The 17,248-nt window shown below is 40.8% G+C and overlaps 2 protein-coding genes across 5 annotated transcripts; both read right to left on the bottom strand.

The window, feature by feature from the left end:
* Window positions 1–1,323: 1,323 nt before the first annotated feature.
* On the bottom strand, window positions 1,324–7,197 carry LOC116218749 (carbonic anhydrase 9-like). 2 transcript variants are annotated; one of them, XM_031561456.1, is made up of 9 exons: window positions 6,981–7,197; window positions 6,569–6,641; window positions 6,351–6,377; window positions 5,579–5,746; window positions 5,300–5,451; window positions 4,999–5,094; window positions 4,771–4,846; window positions 2,318–2,478; window positions 1,324–1,726 (listed from the first exon to the last, which is right to left on the bottom strand). In XM_031561456.1, the coding sequence occupies exons 2-9, from the start codon at window positions 6,639–6,641 to the stop codon at window positions 1,631–1,633; spliced, it is 849 nt and encodes a 282-aa protein (XP_031417316.1). In that variant the 5' UTR covers window positions 6,981–7,197; the 3' UTR covers window positions 1,324–1,630. The 2 variants fall into 2 exon arrangements, with proteins under 2 accessions (XP_031417316.1, XP_031417317.1); XM_031561457.1 differs by lacking the exon at window positions 6,981–7,197 and adding an exon at window positions 6,862–6,947.
* Window positions 7,198–8,860: 1,663 nt separating this feature from the next.
* Window positions 8,861–15,515, bottom strand: LOC116218748 (carbonic anhydrase 1-like). 3 transcript variants are annotated; one of them, XM_031561453.2, is made up of 10 exons: window positions 15,425–15,515; window positions 12,807–12,998; window positions 12,378–12,450; window positions 12,153–12,179; window positions 11,294–11,458; window positions 11,027–11,178; window positions 10,739–10,834; window positions 10,536–10,611; window positions 10,180–10,340; window positions 8,862–10,050 (listed from the first exon to the last, which is right to left on the bottom strand). In XM_031561453.2, the coding sequence occupies exons 3-10, from the start codon at window positions 12,448–12,450 to the stop codon at window positions 9,847–9,849; spliced, it is 954 nt and encodes a 317-aa protein (XP_031417313.1). In that variant the 5' UTR covers window positions 12,807–12,998; window positions 15,425–15,515; the 3' UTR covers window positions 8,862–9,846. The 3 variants fall into 3 exon arrangements, with proteins under 3 accessions (XP_031417315.1, XP_031417313.1, XP_031417314.1); XM_031561455.2 differs by lacking the exons at window positions 12,807–12,998; window positions 15,425–15,515 and adding an exon at window positions 12,699–12,716 and having other exon boundaries at window positions 8,861–10,050; XM_031561454.2 differs by lacking the exon at window positions 15,425–15,515 and having other exon boundaries at window positions 12,807–13,052.
* Between the last annotated feature and the right edge of the window lie 1,733 nt (window positions 15,516–17,248).

The raw sequence follows: 17,248 nt of genomic DNA on the forward strand, positions 1-17,248 counted from the left end.
AAAACAATAAAGATTGACAAAACAAAATAAGCAAGTAATATTGAGAGCGTAAAACTGGAAGGGGAACACAGACCAGTAATTGATTGGAAAATACATTTTACAGAGGTGTGTTCTTAGATTACATGGAAAACAACACAATGCACTCCCACATGAAAACACTATTACTTTCCTACATGCTATGGTAGTGGTAACTCTGCCAGTATTACAAAGAAAGTCATCAAAGTATGTCATTCCTTTTGTTCCTCTGACAGTTGACAGTGACAAACCTCTCCTCCTTTACTATTTAGTTGATGAAAACTGGCCTGTCATTTTGAGAGTTAACAGTGACAATTGCTCTTGTCAATTATCGGTTGATACAGAGCAAACTGATGTGGACTTCACCTCTTTTGACCTGTTTACCTATACCTCCTTGTGTTAATAACGAGTGAGCAAATCAAAGTTCATCTCATGTAATATTTTGTACTTCAGAAAAATAAATATTTTAGTGTGAAACACATACACTTTACACAATGCATGTCCTCAGCTTCACCCCACGGCAAACATTTACTCTCCATCATGATCAATCAATCATGATCAAATCATGAAACAGAGAAGGAGGTGATACCCCCCCCTGAGAGCACTCTCCAATATATTACACTTGGAAATACACTCTGCTGCTCTCCTCCCCCTTCCTCCTTTTCTGTGTCACACTCTCTCACACACAAACACAACATCCAGGACACGTTTGGTTGTGATGGTTAATCTAAAACAATTATTTGTATTAACATTAGTCAAGTCAAGGAAAGTTTATTTATACCGGTGCAGCACATTTCATATTCATTTTTAATCAGCTGCAGCTGTTGAATGGTCTTTTTGGGAGGACCAGCTCAGAGGCCTTAGTCTCCAGTAGTCCACACTAATAAAATAAAAGTATGAACAGGATTCCACGTCATAGCCACTACTCAGATTCATAACTGCTAATGGTGGAACCCCAGTACCCAGACTTTTCTAAATAAGACCTGAACCAAATAAGGACTGGTCTAGAAAGCTTTACCCAATTTCCAACCTGTCCAGCAGTGTTCTATGATGTACTGTGTCAGATGTGCACTTGTATACTAAATAAACTTGCAGTGTCTTTGCCTTACACCTTGTTGCTTCTCCTCCCCTCCCCCCCCCCCCCCCCCGTTCTGTTTTCCACACTCACACAACATCCAGGACACATTTGGTTGTAATAGTCGCCCTTAAACAACTTGTTTATTGACATTAGAGATGAAGTAACAAAATTAATTCATTAACACTGGTTTTCTTCTGTCGGGGGGGGGGGGTCACTGTGGAAGAGGGTTCACATCATGTAAAAGGACAACAGTGGACAGAGGAGAAGACCCTAACGACCAGTGCCTTCAAAACATTACCCCTCACCCATTAACTTAACATTGACCTTGCGGCCAGTTAATAACCCAGTGCACGGCCCAGTGGATACATGCACGGCATTCAATTTAACAGTTTTTAAATACATGTAGAGCAGATTAAAAGCTTACATGAAAAGGTAACTATTAAGTTTGTCAAGAGTATAGTGCCTAGTATAGTCCTGAAGAAAAAGGCAGCTCTGAGTGTGCAGGTCATACTGGCCACAGAGTAGAAATTACAAATCCTATCTGCCATTGAGGGGCTGTACGTTGCGGTACACGTTGGTCATGAGCAGGGAGCTGCGGTTTCCAATTCGCACAGTGGTGCTAAAGAGGTCAATCTGAAAATCAGAGACATTAAGGATGAACTGAATAGCTGATGAAAGATTATTTATACCATTTGGATTATTTTGTCCCCAATGATACTGCAACTTTGTTTGTTTACTTCAGGAACATGTTTGAGAGGCAAATGTACCGGAGGTCAATCTAAAATTCAAATACTTTAAAGTGTAAATTCACCCCCAGCTCCATCCACTGTATAGCTTTGTAAAAAAAAAAGATTAAAAGAGGTGGGCAAGGGGATTACTCCAGTGGGTTTACTCCATTCGAATGCATGTGCATCATGATGTAGAGCGAACCGTTTCGGACTTCTCTACATTAGCATCAGCCTTGCAAGGTTCAGGATGATTATCAGTAAATGGCATGATGGGGCCATTTTCAACCTATAAAGTGCTGATTTATATAAAAATACAAGTTTTCAATATTAGCACCAGCATTGCTGTGTGATCACAGTACTGTAAAATGTTTAGTCCCTCAGGCACATTTGCTTCTCAAACATTCTCCAGAAGTAAACCAGCTTTACTTGTTTCTCTCGTAAGACAATTCAATTTGATGCCAAAGGCTAAGTGAAATCAGGGCCATTACAAACATACCACATTTTGGCTGACTTTGATGGAGTCCCTAAAAACAGTCCAAATCACAGCCTCATCACAGTTTGGAGTGGTCAAAGAACCAAGGTATCTGTAGTACGATGTGGTGTCCACGCCACTGATTAGGTCATTCATGGAGATACCGGTGATGTTGACATAATGGCCTGTATATGGAGTAGAAGTCAGCATGTCAATTTAGGGTAAATACATCGTTTCATTAAAATCCATATCATGTTGAATGAAGACCAAAAAAAAACAACATTTGTCCTTTAAATCAAGCTTACATCACAAAATACATCACAAAATAACCTTTACAAGTTAGGCCTGTTTCCTACTGCTGATTCATAGAGCGGTCATTGCAGCAAAATTAATTACAATGAATATGATTCATGATTGTGCCTCACAATAGAAAAACAACAATAGGCCCAAGCTTTGACTAATATAAAACTTAATTACTTTTCCAGGGAGGGCAATTTCCTACTGGTGACGCTTAGAGCAAGCCTTCAGGCCTCAGCAAATCCGCATACATCTCATCTATCTGGTAGAGGAGGGGGAACAGGCTTTCTAGTTCCTAATAATTCACACAGCTGCTGCCTGCCCACAGCTATGACTAATTTGAAGATCACGCCATCATGACAACCAATCCTTTCAGGTTTTACCTGGTGGTTATTTATTGTTTATTTACTTTGGCCACCTCATCACCAAAGATGGGATCAAGCCAGATCCTGCCAAAATTGCAGCCATCAAAGAGATGAAATCGCCAAAAGACAAAAGGTGAGCTAGTAACAATCTTAGGCATGGTGAACTATGTCAAAGTTTGCCCCAGGTCTTGCAAGCATCAATGCACCTATGCGTCACCTGTTGAAAGAGACAAGTGAGTTCATATGGGATACGCAGCATGAAGATGCTTTTCAGAAGATTAAAGAGCTCATCACACGGGAACCGGGTCCTGTCCTAGCATATTTCAACCCCAGCAAAGAGCTCACACTACAAGTCGATGCCAGTAAATATGGACTGGGTGCAGTTTTATTACAAGAGGGCAGACCAATTGGATATGCATCAAAAGCACTCACAGACTGTGAAGTCAATTATGCACCGATTGAAAAAGAGCTTTAAGCCATTCTGTTTGGATGCAAACGCTTCCATCAGTATGTCTATGGACATCACGTCAAAGTAGAAAGTGACCACAAACCGCTTGAGTCTATCATTCGCACCCCCCAGGCTGCAAGGCATGTTCCTTCAGCTGCAAAGGTATGACTTTACCATCGTCCACAGACCAGGCAAGGACATCCCTGTGGCAGATACTTTATCCAGGAAGTCTCTGTCTGACCAGGATGAGAGCCTCAGAGAGGGCATGGATATGCAGGTACACATGCTGTACAGTAATTTACCAGTCAGTGATGCAAAGCTGGAAGAAATCAAAGCAGAGACTGACAAGGACACACAGCTACAACAACTACAAAGGAAATACCGCGACAAACTCTCCCAGATGAACAACATCATTATCAAGGGTGAGAGACTTGTGATTCCAACTTCACTGAGATGTCACGGATACACACTAGTCACATGGGCATCGAAAAGTGCAAGCAGAGAGCAAGGGACATTCTCTTTTGGCCAGGTATGAACTGCTCCACATGCCTTGAACACAGACCATCCAACAGCTAAGTACCCATGATCAGCCATAAGATCCCTGATCGAGCATAGCAGACTGTTGGTTATATCAGATAACGGCCCTCAATACAAATGCAGAGAATTATACTGGCGCATCAGTATTAATAAAATACAGTTTATAGCACGTCGGTGTGCTCCTGATTTTTGTACATAGAGTACGAAACAAGACAGTCACAGCATGGACAAGTGTCAAAATCTCACTAATTCTCCACTGGTGTACCACAGGAATCTGTACTTGGACCCCTCCTTTCTTTCATTTACACCACTTCCTTGACCCTTCACTTGCTCCTTGGAGGGATTTTAGTGTAATTCTATCAGCTACCTCTAGTCACCTGCCTATCTAAATGCCATGATTCTGCTCTATTCCCCAGATCGCAGTCAAGACTCTTTTCATTAGTGGTACCTTGGTGGTGGAATTACCTACCTAGTGCTGTCTGTTCCAGTAACAGCCTGGATACATTTAAAAATGGCTTTAACCCACCTCTTTAATCATCTGTCTAATTAGTTCATTTTCTTGGTCTACTCAGTTTTGGTATATTCTTTTCAATAATTCATATTATTTTTTAGTTGTTACCCAATATTGTTTGAATTATTTTGAATTGGGCTGGTTTCTATTACTGCCTTTTTGTTAAATGTATCAGTTTCACCATTTCTTTTTTAATGTTCTGTTAGTCACTTTGTACAAAAGTATCTGCAAAATACTATAACCATTACCAAATGAAGAATCACACTGATTAAAGATCAGATTTCAGATTGTGCCTTGGTTTCACAAAGCGCCACCTCACCCTTTTCGATGATGTTGGCAAGATGAGATGCAAGACTCCTCCAGCTTGCTGGCTGGTCAGTTGTGCCGGGGTCAACCTGTGGCAGGACATAACAAACTGGAAATTCCATATATACACATTCTGGTCGATACATATTTGGACATTGTCCCTTAAAAAAAATATATAAAATTTGTTGTAATTACTACACCGGAGGATTTTAGGATGAGTAACAGTGACGGCACACAATACCTCAAAGAAGAAGCCAAGAGCAGCGAGTCCTTCACTGTCCTTTGCAATCTCATGTATATTCCCATTGTAAATACTTTTAGCATTCACAATGTGCAACTACCAGGGACAAACATGATATTACAGCCTTGTAAAGGAGCTTGACTTACATGTAAATGCATATGCATAGATACACCTTAGATGACTTTTGACCTGTTGACTGTTTCAGTAGGAAATTACAAAGAGTTGTGAAAGAGTGTGTTTGGTACTCCATGTGTTACATCAAAACGAATTTGTTGTGAACAAATCTGGATGAAAGTACTACCTCCATGGGGTAGCGCTTGCCATCCACTGTGTGCTCGGAGCCTGGGCTAGAACTGAGATTCCCCCAGTGCAAATGGAACTGCAGGGTGTCATAGCTGGTAGAGAGGGCACCTCCACTTACACTCAGCTTCCCTGGTTTAATCTTAATCTTCACTAGAAAGAAAGAAAGAAAGAAAAATGCATCACAAAAACATAACCACCAAGATAGAGGATGACTGAGAAAGTGGAGGCCATGCCAACAGAAGTGGGATGCTTAATGTACAAAGTTTGTACATTGTACCAGTTTTGCCTGTGTTCTCGATCTTAGACATGGCAGTTTTATCATCGAAGCCAGTGAAAGTGAAAGCGCCTAGCCTGTAATCAACCACAGCAGTGCTACTAATGTCAATGGGAGACTGGCGACTTCCGCTGCAGAAATCTGCAGCGATCGCTGGCCAGGTGTGGTCATCTGTGAATGAGATGGAGGAAAAAAGAAAGAAAAATCAAAATGGTGTTCAGTTGACTGTGGCAATGCAAGAAAATCTGAATCTGCAAAGAGTGTCAAGTGTTGAAAATGACAACCTAACCGACTTGCTATATAAACTGAAGCCCTTTGTCCACTGACAAGATAAGTCTTGTCTGGATGATGCAAAAATGCAAGAATAATAGCATTGTGGTGAATGAGTATGTGTATGTGCACACAAGGGAAGAAGCGCTGTTAAGAGTGTGCTCAGTATCTGGTGAAACAGACTTGAGGGACCGTGTGCAAAGGATCAGACACTTCTTGACTTAAAAAACACAAGACAGAAATTCCATTTAAAATGCTGAACGCAGTTGAAGGTTCTGTGTCGAGACATAAGCTACCACTCAGAGCTAAATCAGCAGTTCGTAGACAGCCTTGCCCTCCCCCCCAGATTTTATATTTCATTCATTGCATTAATTCCATTATCACTAAACATAATAATGCGCAAATCAATGGTGCTGGTTAACAGGTCATTGGTCAAGTGGTGTGGGCCCTTTCTAGGCTTGTGCATGCACATAATGTAGAAGCAAAAAATGAAAATGCCACTTACTGCATGTGGGTAGATGGTAGCACCACTCTGTAAGGGATTTGATGAAGCAGGTTAGAAATACATCAGGCAAACAGATTATTTGTTTTGGTATCCATTAGGGTTGGTCATATCCATATTGAAAAGCAAGATCACTGAAATTCTTCTCAAAAACGAACTCATTACATTATGTAATTTCAGAGGGAAATAGCATAAATATAGAAAGCAAATCTTTAACTTACCCACACTAGATGTAGCGCCAAAGAAGTACGGAAGCAAGCAAGCAAGAATGTTAATGAGACACAAGGGATGCATCTGTAAAAGTACCAGAAAAGAGAACACAAAACTTTACAAACAGCCTTGAGATGACGAGACGGTCAAAAATCTACCGCGAATATTTGCTTGGTCTTAAATATTGTTTTCAGAAAGCGTTCTAAAATGTAAATTTGAATCCAATTTAAATGTATTCAGTTTCACAATAACAATGCCCCGTCCACTAACAAGTTAAATTCTAATTTGAAAAGTACAGGCCTACAATGTTAGGGTGAAACAAACAGAGCAGGCCAGCCTAACCAAACAGCACTGCTGTTTCGGAGTGGAATCAATTAGGCTAAACAAAAGAGACACAGAGGATAAATCCTTCTCTTTTTTTACCTTTGTATTGTTTGTAAATTTCAGGAGACGTGATAGTAGAGTTAATTACGGTACTCCTTCAGGTAGCACCAGTGTTTCCACCTGTTCTTTTGGTCCATCTATATCAGATAAATCGTCATGCCAATTAACGTATAGGCCTATAGCGTTTAGGAGTAAAATGGTTGCATCCGAATGACTTTCGAAAACCCAATCCCACCAGAACCTCGTACTGTCAATTTAGTCCGACTGCCAGTCTCCTACAAATAACAAAATGAACGCATCACACTAATCGGGGATAGAGAGCAATCACTTTTACCATAAGACCACTGTGGCCAAATTGTGGTATTGTTTAATTTCAATCAATGCGTTGCGGTACAGTGTTTGGTCGCGAGTCGAGGCACTAGGCCACACATCATAGTCGGAGTGTTCTTTTTTTCATTCAAATGCACGATTTTCCCTGGACTGTTTTGACGCCTTCCACGCATTCGAAACAGAGAGGGAATGTGTGGATGTTTTGAGCGCTTAATGGTTGCTCAGGGCGCTTTTCTTTTGTAGCCTTCATTTCAAAATGCCATGCGTGTTGTGAATGGTGTAGCCTTCTGTAGACTTAATTAAACTAAATGTAAATTTAGTGTGAACCTGAAATAGACTACTGTTGGCATACCTGTTTACCCCCCCCCCCCCCTTATTAAAACAATACAAAGTCAAAGCAAGTGAAACTTTTGAGTTAAGAAGAACTCGGGCATCAAGGAGTTTGCCAGTAGGCTACATACTACTGAGACTTAAAGGTAGGGTAGGCTATTTATTTCAGTTGTATTTTTTGTTACATTTCTTAAAATCTTAATTAAAAATGTAGTCAGCCATGCAGAGAGGGAGATGATTAACAGCTTCGACCCAGCCACCCTGACAAGCGCACTCTTATATGCATTGTACACACTGTTTAATACACTTGAGAAGCTGACGATTCCAAAGTTCATGACTGGGCCACTTCCACCCTGAGGGACGAATATGTTTTTGCCAATTGCTCAGCCTCAACACATGGCTGAACAGAACTTGCAGCCTAAATGGTCTGAATTATACCTTTATACATTTATAAACCTATCCTGGGCGCCCACTTTAGCTGGAGTGAGGTCACTAAAGGATAACCTTCTCTTTGCTCTTCGCCACCCATCTGCCCTTCGTGATGATTCAGCACTACAGGTGCAGCCACAGCCTTCTCCACCTGTCCATGACCGTGATGAAGGACCATCAAACACTTCGTCGCATGTGGAGACACAGAATACAGGCATAGAGCAAGCACAGTCCCCACCATTGGAGAATATGACCTGCATTATCTACCAAGGACACTCACAGCATTTTCTGATGTGTTGAGGGTCCCTAATATAGTAGAGATGGTACTGAAAGGTTCTGAGACCCAGTATGCCTTTAATGGTCTTTATTCCTGTGTTCAGTAGAAATAGAAGGAATCGAGTTCATGCAGCTTCTGAGGTAAACCAGTCAATGACCTGCATCGCAACAACCTGAGACGGTCCCAGGGCCGCCTATTATCTCTACAAAGCTAGCTCTAGTTAATATTAGATCTCTTGCCGACAAACCATTCCTAGTCAATGACACTATAATATCATACAATTGAGAATTGTTTCTCTGAGACGTGGCTAGCAGAAAGCAGCAGTGCTAGTGTTCTCAATGAGACATCAGCACATTTTAATTTTATGACTATGTGCTAAACTATAAACTAGTCAGAAAGAGGGGATTTTTACATCCACATGGATAATAACATGGACAATAATGCCAAAGAACCTTTTGCACAACTTGACACTTAGGCTCTTTCACATGCTGTGAGAGACTAGGTGCACTCAAGGCCACCCTTTTGATCTAGTTGGATCTAAAGGTCTCGACATTTCTTCGGCTATGAGATAGATAGAAGATAAATAAACTGGTCTTGTCCTTGCCTTACACTTTGTTGCTTCTCTCCCCCTCCCCTTCCCCTCACACAAACATAACAACCAGGACACGTTTGTTTGTAATAGTCGCTCTTTAATAATTTGTTTTATTGACATTAGAGAAGGCTTATAAAGTAACAAACCTGGGATATAACACCTGCTTTTTTCAATTAGGGGTCACTATGGAAGAGGGTTTGCATTATGCCAAAGGACAACAGTGGGCAAGAATTAAAAAAAAAAAAGTGTCTTCAAATTGAACATTACCCCTCACCCATTAACTCTGCAAACAGTATTAAAATCATTATTAAAATTGACCTTGATTTAGGGGCTGAAAATAGCCCTCTAAACACATGTGACATTTAATTTAACAGTCTTAAATAAATGTACAGACAAAATACATAAACTTCTGACAACCATTTCCTTCATCTTTGTTATACGTATAAATTATGTAGTGCCACAAGGAAATTACAGAATCACAGGCCCCTTGATCACTGAAACCCAGAGAGGAAAACAGGCTGGAATATTAGAGCTGATTAAAGAACTATATGAAAAGATAACTGGCACGTTTGTTGCATTTACACGTACGCCTATGTCAACAAGAATACACGCACACTTGTATGCCTGAGAAAACTGGAGGGCAGGGCAGCCCTGTATGCACGCCATACTGTCAACAGAGTAGAAATGACAAATCTTTTCTACTACTAAAATGTATGATCTCAGAGTTTGGTAGAAAAAAGAAATGTCTAGTAAAAAAAAGCACCATTTTCAATAAGCAGGTTTTTAAGAGCCGTGTACAGAGAAAAATAGCTACTTGTTTCAAATTTAGAAAAGATTCCTGAGAAATTCATCCGACCCCACAGGCGGATTCACCAAAGGTAAACCTTCCTATCCAACCTGACTGAAGCCAGGCCCTCTGGTAAGATCACAATCTCTCTCCCTGATCCTTAGCCAAGGCGAAAGATAGAATACAGCGCTGCAAGTCCGAGAGCCATTAGGGATTTGGTTGCGAAGGTGGTTGTAGCCTTTGATGATGGAGCGGTTGTAGCTGTAACCTCTCTACCATTAAGGGGCTGCACGTTGCGGAACACATTGACCATGAGTGGTGAGCTGCTGTCTCCAATCCGCACGGTAGTACTGAAGAGGTCAATCTGAAATTCAGAGACATTCATATTAACGCATATCCTCATATTAGCGCAACTTAAATCTGTAGGCATCCATAAGAACCCACTAAGCTAAATCAAAATCAGACAGAAATTGCAGAACCAATACAAACATACCAAATTTTGGCTGACTTTGACGGTGTCCTTAAAGACTGTCCAAATCACAGCCTCGTTACAGTTGGGAGTGGTTAAAGAACCAAGGTATCTGTAGTACGATGCAGTGTCCACTCCGCTGATTAAGTCATTCATGGAGATACCGGTGATGTTGACATAATGGCCTGTATATGGAGTAGAAGTCAGCATGTCACTTTAAAATAAATACATTGTTTAATTAAAATTCATATAATTATGAATAAGGACCAAAAAAAAACAACTGTCCATTAAATCAACCTTACATTTTTTCAAAGTCACAGAACCTGAAATAACCTTTACAGGTTAGGTCAGATTTATGATTGTGCCTTGAGCCACCTCACCTTCTTCAATGATGTTGGCAAGATGAGAAGCAAGACTCCTCCAGCTTTCTGGCTGGTCAGTTGTGCCCGGGTCAACCTGTGGCAGGACATGATAGAGACGGGGAAATTCTCAATTAGTCACACATACATTCAAACCCTCCCATATTTACCTCGTATCCAATACTGACATTTTTGGGATGAGTAATAGTGACAGCACACAATACCTCAATGAAGAAGCCAAGAGCAGCGAGTCCTTCACTGTCTTCTACAGCCAAAGATACGTTCCCATTGTGTGTACTTTTGATATTCACAATGTGCAACTGGAAGGAACAAACATGATATTAGAAGGAACTTGACTTAAACGCATATGCATAGATATACCTTAGATGACTTTGTACCTGTTGACTGTTTCAGAAGGAAATCACACAATTACAAAGAATGTGTGTTTGGTACTCAGCCCATTGTAGTGTTACAAAAAAAAAAAAAATGAAATTTTTGGGTGAAAGTACTACCTCCATGGGGTAACGCTTGCCATCCACGGTGTGCTCGGAGCCTGGGATAGAACTTTGATTCCCCCAGTGCAAATGGAACTGCAGGGTGTCATAACTGGTAGAGAGGGCACCTCCACTTACACTCAGCTTCCCTGTTTTAAAATCGATCTTCACTGAAAGGAAAGGAAAGGAAAAACAGACATGAGGAGGATGATTGAGAAAGTGGAGACCACGCCAACATCTCCCAACAGAAGTGTGGTGCTCAATGTACACATTTTGTCAAATTACCAGTTTTGCCTGTGTTCTTGATCTTGGACATGGTAGTATTGTCATCAAAGCCGGTGAAAGTGAAAGCCCCTAAATCAGCCTCAATATTAGCGCTAATAATGTCAATGGGAGACTGACGACTTCCGTTGCAGTAATCTGTAACAATCGTGGGCCAGGTGGCGTCATCTGTTTGAGTGAGAGAGAAAATACATTTTAGCGGTCTACTGCAGTTGAACCTGTTGCAATGGAATCTTCACAAAAACGTGAAACCCTCCAACCGAAAAGCCCCCGAAGACAAAGTGGGAGAAGCATTGCTAAGAGGGGTGGGTGGGTGGGGGGTGGGTAGCATAATTTGGAACAGGTTTGAGTAACCTGAGGAACAAATGGCAGAAAATCAATACAGGAATATCAACAATACTCGCATTCTATTCGAAAGAAAAAAGGGGAGAAGCCCTGTTAAAATGGGGTCAGTGCCCTTCGGAACAGGTTTGAGGACTGCATGCAAAGTATCAGATCACACATGACACTTCCTGATTTTAAAACAAAATCACTGAAATTCCATTTGAAATGAGGCGTGCAACTGGATGGAGACATAGGCAACCACTCAAGCTACATCTTAAAAGACCCAGAGCCATATCGGCGGTTTGTGGACCGCCCTGCCCCCTATTTAATAATCCATTTTCTGCATTAAAAATTACCACTAAACATAACAATGTATAGATAATCAACATTAAGATTCCATTTAGCACAGTAATCCAAAAGTTAAACATATTAATTAAGTGCTGGTTAACGGGCCATTGTGGTGTGGGTATTTTTTGGCCAGTCACAGGGCTTGTGCATGCACATAATGTAGAAGCAAAAAAATGTAAATGCCACTTACTGCATGTGGGTAGATGGTAGCACCAGGCTGTAAGGGATTTCATGATGCAGGTTAGAAATTCATCAGGAAGAAAAACACATTTATTGTTGTATCCATTGGAGCCTGTCATGTCCATTCTGATAAACAATAAATCACTTAAATACTTTTAAAAAGCCAATAACCATTACAAACACACATGATGCTATTTAAGAGAGAAATAAATATAGGGGGAAATCCTTATCTTACCCACACTGGATCCATCGCCAAAAGCAGAAGGAAGCAAGCAAGCAAGGACGGTAATCAGGTATAAGGAATGCATCTGAAAACACATCAGAAAAAGAGATAAAGCCTTTGAGTTAACGAAACTACACAAACAGCCTTGAGAATACGAATCAGTAATTCTAAAATCAACGAACAAATATATGTGTATATTTGCCCTCTGTCTAAAATTATGAATTTAAACAGTAAATTATAATCCAATTAAAATGTATTAAATTTCACATTAACAATGTCCCGTGCACAAACGGAAAAAAAAAGTGGAATTTGAATGTAAGAAGTTAAGCCTACAATGTTAGGGTGATAGAAAGAGCAAGCCTAATCAAACAGTTGTTTCGGAGTGCCATCAATTAATCTAATAACTCAGAAGAAATACATCATAAATCTGTCATGACTTACCTTTCTGGTGAAATCTGAAAGCCAGTGGTGTCTCGGAATAATCAACCGCTCAAACACCTGTCCTCTATTTAAGTTACAGCAGGGTCATTGTAGCTCCCCCTACAAGTTTTCAGGTGACTTGCCAATTGGCTTGGTTACGGTACTCCTCCCATGTTCAGGTAGCGTCAATCTCTCCTCCTGTTCTTTCGGTCCCTCCATATGAGATTAATATCAAACCAAAACATCACCTTGTAGTTACACACCAAGCTGAAGGCTTTTCTTTGGCGACTGCCATTTATTGAAGAACCACACACAGGCACAGGATGCAATTATTCAGCGAGTGATACAGAACCCATAAGGCAACTACCTTTTTGATCTACACGGTTTCTGACTGTGGGACAGATCCGTGCCAAATAGAGGGTTCAATTTAAACACTCCAACTTGCAAACAGTGCTGTGCCTGTCATTTTTTGTAAAGTGCTATAAAAACCAAAAAAAGAATATTCTCATAACACAGCACACAACTCAGACAGGGAGATAAGGAGAGGAGAGCTAGCATACATTCCGTGCATTAGCCCATACATTCTGATCATATCCCCCTCGCTAGCTTTGCGAAAAGTTACGTATCCTTTGATGTTCCAATCAGTTCTTGATGAGATACCGTACCAATAATAATTCCAACTAGTACATGCGTAGAAAGAAAACGTTAACGTCAATACATCATTTTTGCGCTGGAAACGGGCCGATTTGCAAGTGCTAAACAGTCTCACATCACTGAAGTTAGCTGTTATAGGCAAGTCACCTGGAATCTTCATTAGCCACACACTCAGCCAGTGACCAATACTAGTGCTGACGGGCATTTCGATGTTTTTTTTGGTTTTTTTTTAAAGTGCGGTTTCATTACAGTCCGCTTTCATTCACAGTGAGCATCATCATGAGCAAGAGGAAGGGTGACATTGTGACGATGAGTATCAGTCAGATGATGAATGTACAGTAGTATGAGTTAATGTTTCTTTATATTTTATCTTTTAATTGCCAACTGCCAGATAAGAAATGGTTAGTAGTCGAAAAGGGAGAGCAAGTGTCACGGAGCTGAGTGAAAAAAGGAGCAAATATTAAACGTTGAGACTGAATAATGACATCACAGCAGTCTAATCCTAATGTTAACTTCAGATGAGATATTCTTCTAAGTTTGGCTATCTGTATTTCAGATAGAGACCTAAAGAAGAGAGGAGAGCTGAGGAAAGGAAAAGACAGGAAAAGAGATGACTTGAGAGCAGAGAAGAGGAGCAAAGATGACTGGGACCAGAGGACAGGAGGAGAGACATAGAGAGCAGAGGAGCGAAGAGACCTACAGAGGAAAGGAGACGACAAGAGAAGAGATGACTGGAGAGGAGAAGATAGGACGAGAGGTGCTACTCTGCTGCAGCGGAGCGCGCCGGATTGGCTCCTTCTGAGCCGTGTAGCAGTCCCACCAGTGGACATAGAGCTCCATGTTTTTATTTCATGGTATTGTGACATCGACTTTCCAGACTCTTTCAACTGCTATGTTTTCTTCAGTGTCTGTTATGACATCACACTTTCTCAACCCAGTTATCGCCAACTGACCCTGAATCTGTCTGTATAATATCTGTTTTTTTCTGATGTTTGGCTTGGCCAAATAGCAGAAACAACTTTTTCTTTAATTTAAGACAGTTTAACAGCATGACAAACTGCATTCTCCAAAATGATCATACAGTTGTATCGCAACCCCTCTTAAACCGTTTCAACATCAACTGAACACCTTTCTCTTCATGCCACTTCTTATTGCAACATGCATGGGGATTAAAAAGCTAAAGCCTCTTGGCACGTGGCTACATATCAAAGAGTCGGAAGAGGCATCACCCTTCGTCCAAATGGTATGCTTACGTTTTTTCCTGACCTGTTTTGACGCCTTTTACTCAGTTGGAACGAGGAAGAAAAGTGTGGCCTTTTTTGAGAGTTTAAAGGTAGGCTAGGCAATTCTGGAGAGACAAGAGTAAGATCGGTTTTGAAAGTATACAACAGAAGTAACCCTAGCCCCTTTCTTCAGACCCCTCCTAAGCCACTCCGCCAAAATACATGAAGACTACTGCAGCACGAGTCCATGAGAGAGTTTTCAGCATTGAGGAGAAGAGCACAGCAAATTATGTCATCGCTAACCGTATCCAACTCCCCCTTGTCTCTTTTGGTACAAAAACATATAAATAAGCTAGATCACCACATTTGTTAAACGTCCCGTTCAAAGTCAATAAAGACTAACATAAGATAAACACTCAAATGGCACTTGCGCACAACTACAATGCAAACACCTGCAAACATACACAGATAGAATACATGCAAGATATGTGCAAACATGGCAACAGTCTATGTAGGAAAAGGGATTTTTGTCTTGTGGTTGATGCAGCAAATCTGTCTTTATTCTAGTAAAGTGCAGTAACGAAGCACGTGGAACATACTCCGGATTCAGCAGTGCGGATCTGAACCACAAACATCTCCAACTCTATAGCCATACACTGCTTAAGACACCTCCAGGGGTTTTAATGTAAATGAGCTAGGATTTGAATGCAAACAGGTCTGGCAAGCTGTTGTTGTTCTGTAGGATAATCAGGTTTCTCTTACCCGCTGCTTGAGATGGTTCTCGATGGCCTACCCCCATTCCTGTGCCTGTTAATGACCTGTTAATTAGCTGTGCTTTCTTCAATTGTGGGGCTAGAGATGTCATTGTGTCCAGCTCACGTCACACCCTGCTCTTATTTACATGGGTCCAAAAGACCAACAAACAACAACAAAAAGATAGAAGAATAGAAGAAGATGGTAGCCATCCGTGAAGCTGCGTTATTGTTTTTGCCTGCTTTTTGAAACCTTGCTGGTTTGGAACAGTTGTGCACAATTACGTATTTCCGCCCACATAGTTATTGTATGTGGATTGACAACACAATTGCATTTACACTTGTGGTCAGTGTGGTGCAGTGTGACCTCCGGAGGTGGTCTAACGGATCAGATCACACTCCGTCTTCAATGCGTCTTGGGTGCATTTACACCTGTACGGTCATGTGGTCAAGCATTATCTGATTGCAATCTGATCACCCAAAATGCATTTTAATGCCAGGTGTAAACAGCCTGTCTGTTTCCATCAACCTTGGTTGCATTTTACCCTATGCAAATCGGGAGTTAATCCACCCTCTCTAGTAAATTAATTAAAAACACTTTCCACTCAATTTCCACTTTGGATTTCCTATTTTAAGTTTTTAAAACTTGCATTAAAAAGTTGGATAGACACCTGGCTACTGATTGATTTGGCCTGGGGTGGTAGTTATGTAATAGGGTGTACTACCGAGGAGTTCAGTCAGGAATGTGGAGCAAGGGCAGATGGCTCACTAATGATTCATTACATCTCATTACCCTAATATTTGAGAAAGGACACAATTTGAATTGGAACCAAATATTTAGACTTTGTCTAAACAAACTTTACAAAGAGTAATTATTTTAAAACTTTACACTGATGCTGTGTTACTGTACAGGTTGCTGTGCATCATATCCAATCTACTCTGCCTTGGTTTTTGTACGTATGAAAAATAAAAACTAACAATCTGACAGTGATTTTCGATTTCAGACTTTATTCAGAGAAAACACAGCTGCGCTTCCTGGCAGCTGTAGCTAAATGGGTAAATATTATTTCATTACTTTAGTAGAGGTTTAATATGTTTTCAGGAGATCTCAAGTCCCTCACCATGTCATTAGCACATGTGATATGGAGACATGAGACATCTCTTTGCAATGCATTGTCTAATAGAAACTTCAAAACATTCCTGTCTTTCTGGTTTGGGATATGCATTAGTACTCTGTGTGATGCTGGTTGACACATGCAGAGATAACACAGGGTGAGATGCGATAGGAAGGAGACGGCAACAGTGCCTGCCAAGGATATGGGTCCTTCTGTACAGTCAAAGGGTGTGCTTTGTGTCCAGCAGTGGTGGTGTGTGAGGCAGACAAGGACAGGTGATGCAGGTTGCTAAGGGGTTGGCTGTGCACTAAAACAAAAAGTACAAACTAGGTAGGCTTTAAAAAAAAAAAAAAAACACACACAAACACATGCACACTTACACACGTGACATGATCTTGTGAGGACATGCAAATGCTTTTTGAAACACAACCAACACGTGTATGTTGTATTTTCTGCAAGTCTTTATCTGAAACAGATCTGTGTTAACTACGAAACTGGACACAGACTTCCTCACCCTTTGTACATTATAGACTACTTTACCCCATTCGTGGTACCCCACCCTGGACAGGGCTGTTCAACACAGCAGTGCTGTTCAACACAGCAGTGCTGTTTCAAATATCAAATAATTTGAGAAGTATACAACTATTACTAGAAAGTATGATTTAGATGTTTTCAAAGCATCTTCACAATAAAAAAAGGGTTCATATTAATGTCATGTC

The sequence above is a fragment of the Clupea harengus genome, chromosome 23, assembly GCF_900700415.2.
Source record: "Clupea harengus chromosome 23, Ch_v2.0.2, whole genome shotgun sequence".
Lineage (NCBI taxonomy): Eukaryota > Metazoa > Chordata > Actinopteri > Clupeiformes > Clupeidae > Clupea > Clupea harengus.

Bases quoted from the DNA above. Each gene is read 5' to 3' on its own strand.
- LOC116218748 (XM_031561455.2), bottom strand. From the start codon at position 12,450: ATGCATTCCTTATACCTGATTACCGTCCTTGCTTGCTTGCTTCCTTCT. The intron at 12,180-12,377 runs GTAAGATAAGGA...AATCCCTTACAG, and splicing joins TGGCGATGGATCCAGTGTGG to CCTGGTGCTACCATCTACCC. The intron at 10,612-10,738 runs GTATTGTGTGCT...GTCCTGCCACAG, and splicing joins CTCTTGGCTTCTTCATTGAG to GTTGACCCGGGCACAACTGA.
- LOC116218749 (XM_031561456.1), bottom strand. From the start codon at position 6,641: ATGCATCCCTTGTGTCTCATTAACATTCTTGCTTGCTTGCTTCCGTAC. The intron at 6,378-6,568 runs GTAAGTTAAAGA...AATCCCTTACAG, and splicing joins TGGCGCTACATCTAGTGTGG to AGTGGTGCTACCATCTACCC. The intron at 5,452-5,578 runs GTACAATGTACA...CTTTCTTTCTAG, and splicing joins CGAGAACACAGGCAAAACTG to TGAAGATTAAGATTAAACCA.